Source organism: Acipenser ruthenus, chromosome 8 (genome assembly GCF_902713425.1).
Source record: "Acipenser ruthenus chromosome 8, fAciRut3.2 maternal haplotype, whole genome shotgun sequence".
NCBI classification, from domain to species: domain Eukaryota; kingdom Metazoa; phylum Chordata; class Actinopteri; order Acipenseriformes; family Acipenseridae; genus Acipenser; species Acipenser ruthenus.
The window spans coordinates 47,203,672-47,209,671 of record NC_081196.1 but is presented as its reverse complement, the minus strand read 5'-3'; the positions used below and the strand labels follow the sequence as shown (position 1 = coordinate 47,209,671).

Below are 6,000 nucleotides of genomic sequence, written 5' to 3'. Positions count from 1 at the left end.
TTCGAACACTGTAGTATATCATACATTGTACTGATACTGAACGTGGATATCAAAAACCTGGCTTAGAAACAGAAACAGAAGTTAGCTGTACTTTGAATGAAAATACTTCAAAGTAGAAAGAGATTGCATGACAGTTCTGAATTCTGCATTCTAATGTATTATAATGGGTGTGGCCAGATGTCAGGTGATTGTCTACTAAATATGAAAGGCCTATTACAGTTTATCAGTTAGTTGTTATTTTGTTGGTTGTATGGCAAGAAGCAATAATTTAAAGGGCATAAACCAGCCGTGCTTGTTAGTGCTGTTCTGTATGCCTGCTTCTGATTCTTGATTATGAAAGAATCACACTATATATAATATTTAATAGCATTCCAGAAATAACTACATTTTAATCTGCCTTGTATGATGGCTATTAATGTCACCCATCTGCTTATTATCACCACATTGAAATGTTCTGGCCAGAATGTAATGGTGGTAAATGGGGGAATGGTACATTTTTGATAATATCACTTTGTTTATTACCACACTCTGCTTGATATCAACCAGATGTATCAGTCATACAACTGATTTCCACCCTACTTGAAGTCACTTTGGGAAGATGTCAGACCTGATATAAAAACAAAATGATAATAAGACCTATTATTGTGTGGTTGTTGCAGGTATTGTTTGGAATTCTTTCAAGGATGAAAAGAGTTATTGTCATACAATTATATTATTATGTTGCCATTTATTTGTTCTATTTTAATGTATAATTTAAGTCACCTACATGGTGGTGAAATGAAATGCAAAATAATGAAATTGACTCAATAAATTAGTCTTTGCTTTCTATCATATACCTGAAACGTATTCAAGTTTGAAAGTGTGTTATACGTAGGCTATATCAGTACAACTAATAATAATAATAATAATAATAATAATAATAATAATAATAATAATAATAATACCCATCACAGTTGACAACTTTCAGCAGCCTGTCTCCTTTTCTCCAATTAAAGTTTTTTTTTTCTTATTTTTTTCTTTTCTTTTTTCTTGCTGCTATACGTATATTGAAACAGACTCCCTCTTACTATACTAGTCTAATACCCCCTTGGTCTACGAACATTAGAAACCAATTTAAAAAAATGTTCTTGAGATGTAATAAATAACAGAATAGCCTCTCCCATGAATTAATATCTTCTTAATGTGCATCTGTAACAGAGCCATTCTTGGCTTTGTTCACTCCAGTCGGCCACGTCACAGAAGGGGGGAGAATGGGTTTACATTCCTGAGCTCTGCTCAAATTTCCTGAAATCTCAGTCCTTCTTTTCTTTATCTGCGAGCCAGACTGCTGTTCTCTGCCCTCTTCAAAACTGCATCCTTCCAAAATGGTACGGGAGAAAATATGCGTTTTTTGGTGAACAAAAAAATCTTTGAACCATGACTGTAATGTTTCTGCTAGACTGCATTTTATCTCAACCTTGCATCTTGCTTTTCTTCACAGATGTTTAAAAGTATCCCTGTATTTATTATGCTTGCCATCTCCTGCGCGTATGCTGAGGTATGTTGCATGTTTTTCTTTCTTTCTTTCTTTCTTTCTTTCTTTCTTTCTTTCTTTCTTTCTTTCTTTCTTTCGTTCGTTCTTTCTTTCTTTCTTTCTTTCTTTCTTTCTTTCTTTCTTTCGTTCGTTCTTTCTTATTAAGAAAAAAACGGATGGTAGGCAACATGTTACAGATTCGTTTTTGTAACGGTAAAAACTGTATATGTTTAATACATATTTAACTGTTAGAAAACATAACAACTTTTTTATATTCGAATTTCAGTTGCCTAACGTCAGTTTGAGAACTTAAGGGGGAAAAAAAAACATTGGAAATAGAACTTACAACGAGTCCAAAGTAACAAGACAGAACTGATGGACCAGTCAGATGATTTGGGCGTTGTTGTGGTTGTTAAATGTTCTTTCTTTGACAGAGTAGCCTACACTTGCTCTTGTAAACGGAAATGTAATGTAGCCTACGTTTGGTTTTGCAAGGTGGATTTGAGTTGCTCAAATCCAATGTTACTACGTCAAAATTGAGATTGGGTACATGGCATAATCCACAGAATACACTGATATTTAATTTTTATTTTTTTTTCTTCTCATAATCTTCAGTGGTTGTTGATTGTATATTTAACATGTAGTAATACTTATATATTACAGTTGTACCAAATCTTGAAAATAATATTATAATAATATTATTGTACAAAAAAGCAAACAGAAATCATAAATTAATATTATTCACATTAAAAATGGAATTATAGTTTTGTTAGTTTGAAATACCTACTTGGTGAATTCTGTAAATTATATTTAAATTATTGATATGTCCTTAATCCTCAACACCATGTAACAGTAGATACTTATTTGGACTGAAATTGTAAAACATGTTATGCCTAAAACATTCATTAAATGTGGCCTTGGTCTGTCACAAAAGTAAGCAAAAAATCTTCCAGAGCTTTGAAAATAGCAAACAATATATATTTACTCTACGCTGCTTAGAAAATGTTTGCAAGTACAAGACAGTGTCTGGTTTTAATGTCTTAATGCTGTAAAAATGTATAAGGCCTACAATTAGCAGCGCACCCAAAAGGCCAGGGTCACTGGTTCACAAATGTTTGTGCAGGAAATACTGGCGATTTTGTTTGAAATTGAAAGTACCATTCAATAGCAAAAGAGTTGACACAATCCAGGACTAAGATACACTCTGCATTCCTGAGTTGCTTTATAGCCCAATCAAGTACAGTTGATGAACCCACAAGTAATATACAGTATATATAATGTCTGTCTATATTTAAGATATTGTTGTATTTGAACCTATGTAGGGGCCATACATCCTTGAAGAGGGATGACATTGTGCTATATTATAACAGAAATATAGCAATAGAACAAAGACAGTTGTTGTTTGCTAGTTGGCAAAATGTAACAGAAAAGGGACATGAGGTCCTGACGCCTCTGTAAACACAGCTGCTGTCTTCTGACAGGTATCTGCTGTGTGCAAGGCATCCAGACAAAGCATGGCCACCTTAGTGGCACGTCACACCGCCCTTTCCCTGGTTATACAAATAAAGCCTCTCACAAACAAGACATGCACTGATGTGAGGTGTTAGGCCAGCTGTTTAGTTATATAGATGTCTGTTCACAGAATACCAGGCTAGCATTAGATAACGCTGTTGACACCTGGCAAGAAACAGAGCCTTTAAAGGCAGCAAAGGCTTTTAGACAACGTAAGTCAAGCTTTCCGAGTCAGCTTGCTGGAAATCACTTCATATATTCCACAGATGCCTAATATAATGTCATTTTTAGAAGCATTCAATATTAATGTGGATTATATTATCCTTTTATATAATAATAATTTCTGTTTATTATAAATATAAAATGGGTACTTTTGATCAAGTTTCAGCCAGAAATGAGCTCATCTAGGCTTGCTTCACTGTGCTCTGCACATTACACACCTCCCCCTCTGGAACAGCTGACTGTGTGTTTTGGATAAACTAATTGAAACAGTGTGGTTGAGGGTAGGACTTGGAATAAATGAATTTACTTAGATCATGGGGGGAAAAAACTCTACGGTATTAATTAGGTGTCACTCATCCATAAAAACATATTAATGTTACGAATCTGTCAACTTGCAGAACAGTATTCAGATAGACTTGATGCTCAAAGCTGTGTGCTTGCTTCTAGTTTGGATAGAGAGGAACGTCTGTGATTAAAACTCTGGTACTGTATAAGATCTTCTGTAGAGCTAACAGAAAAGGATTAGGGAAATTAATTAACAACAGAATGTACAGTCTCTTGACACAGCTGGAACCCATCATTTCTTCACTGTGGGGCAGATAAAGATCTATTTGACAATTATGTGGTGTAATTTGAAATTCTAATCATCAGACATTCCTCCCTTACCAAGTGTTTTGTTGCTCACATGATTATGGACCTTCAAAGTCATGAACCCAACTACAGATAAAACTGCCACACGTATTGCAAGTACTTTCTTGGAGACATACTTTGCTTCACCCTTGGTGGTATTTTAGAAGCGCTGAAGACAGTTAAAAAGAGAATTTCCAACAGAATGCTGTTGAATCAGGGCAGTGAGAAAGAGCTATCTGAAAAGAGCTGATGCTAATGTTGTTGATGGGAGGTCTAGCAGTCAGCTTGCCTTGGTCCTCTGTACGTTAGTTACCGATGAGATACAAAAGTAAAACAATGAAAGAGGCCTTGCCTGTGTACTGTGATTCAAAAGGCTTGCTCAGAAAGCTCTATTACTTGACACAACCTTTATGGAAGATGACCATGAAACAGAATGTCTAGCTTTAAAAAAAAAAAAAAAAACCACTGAAAAGCAACTTTAATTTAAAGATTTCAATCTTCAGCAACAATGGCAGTGTTAATGGTTTCTAATCCCAATCAAACTCTTATTATTTACCTTCGTAGTTCTACAGTACCTTTCCAAAGTGATCAATTACCAGACAGGAAAGCCATCTAACACGGGTTTAAATACTTCAATATATTATTGAAAATGAATCTGCATTGTTTTGAAAATATTGTTTATTTATCTCAGTTAATTTTTACATAAATGAAACCAATGTTAATAACTTCTATCTACAGTAAAACAACAATGCTGAAACACCCCTCTGTGCACAACCCCCATATCACCTGGTTATTTGCCCATTGGGTCCCACTGGTCAAGTTCTGCATAAAGAAAGACAACAGTATTATGGCTTAAAAATACCCGGTACAATTACAGTACATTTAGATCTTTATTACAGCTGAAGATTTATACACCTTTTTTTGTTCCCTATTCTTTCTTGTTTGAACAGAGACTGGGAGAAAGCCTCACTGTTCAGTCCCCAGTAATTGTAGCCTGGTTGTTGGCGTGCTTTGCATGCTGTTTTAACTGTTAGCAGATGTGCTGGGTCTTTGTTACAGGCCAAGCAAGCTTGGGTCTTTTTTCTTTCTTTCATATAAAGAGCTAAATGCAGCGCTCTGCTTTGAAATGTATTCGGTAACATTACAGTACCAGACTCCCGCTCAGACTCCTGAGAACCCCTGACTCTTTTGTTCTGAGACTAATCCCTCTGTTGCATACAAAAGTGTGAGGGCTTTGTAACAGGTATTCTCTGCTCACTGGTGCAGTAGCATGTTCCCACTCAATCTGCTTCTTTTGCCCCGAAGAGCTGAAAGTGACAGTTCTTAGACTCTCTATTTTACATTTATTTTGTTATTTTAACCTAATTTTAGAACTACACGGATCAAGAGCTAACAAATTAATTATAATCTAATTTTATATAATATTACAGTTAATGAATAAAAGTGACCTATCTTGTTGTGACGAGGTTCCTAGTAGGAAGGGTTTAAATGGTATAGTTTTATATCCACATTTATCTTGATGCTGTATGTGTTCTTTCAAACACAGGATGCTAGAACTACATATGGAATTGCAGGCTTTGGCTGGCAAACGGCTATGGGAACTGGAAAAATGAGTGCAAGGTTAAACTTTCTGACCTGGCCAAATTCCAGCCTGGATACCCTCACCAATTCCCCCTATCCCCCATGTCCACACAGTAATGATCATGCATCTTTGGAGATTCAAAATTGTTCTTCAGAATATTGGATAATTGCTTTGTCAGTGCGGTCCCCAGCTCTTCCAGCACTGTCAGCAATTAAAACTTCTTCTCATCACCCACGTATAGTGAATTCTTCTAGTGATAAAGAAAAATCTTTATTTCCTGTGGCAGAAGCAGACACAGGAGACCACTGCATTTATCAGTGTAAGTCAGTACATTTGTCATGCTTGCAAAACAGGGAAAACTCATTAACGGACATATACTTACACATCAACGAGAAACATAGCTATAAAACTGACATGAGCTCTTGCTTGAATATGTTTGCGTTACTATAATTTATTTTCTTGGTTTCCATGGCACAGCCTGTGAATGTACTGCATGTGCAATTCAGATCATTCTCTATCTTGTCTATCTCCAAGAGCAAAG

General features: G+C 35.7%; 1 protein-coding gene across 3 annotated transcripts in view; it reads left to right on the top strand.

Moving 5' to 3' along the window:
- Positions 1-1,219: 1,219 nt before the first annotated feature.
- The window catches only part of LOC117407372 (follistatin-related protein 1), a 35,229-nt gene continuing 30,448 nt past the window's right edge, over positions 1,220-6,000 (top strand). For 2 of the 3 annotated variants that reach the window (XM_034012350.3, XM_059029118.1), the window contains exons 1-2: positions 1,220-1,367; positions 1,481-1,537. In XM_034012350.3, the coding sequence (XP_033868241.2) occupies positions 1,365-1,367; positions 1,481-1,537 (60 nt within the window). In that variant the 5' untranslated portion in view covers positions 1,220-1,364. The remainder of the gene's footprint in view (positions 1,368-1,480; positions 1,538-6,000) is intronic. The other variant, XM_034012349.3, reaches the window with a different exon arrangement.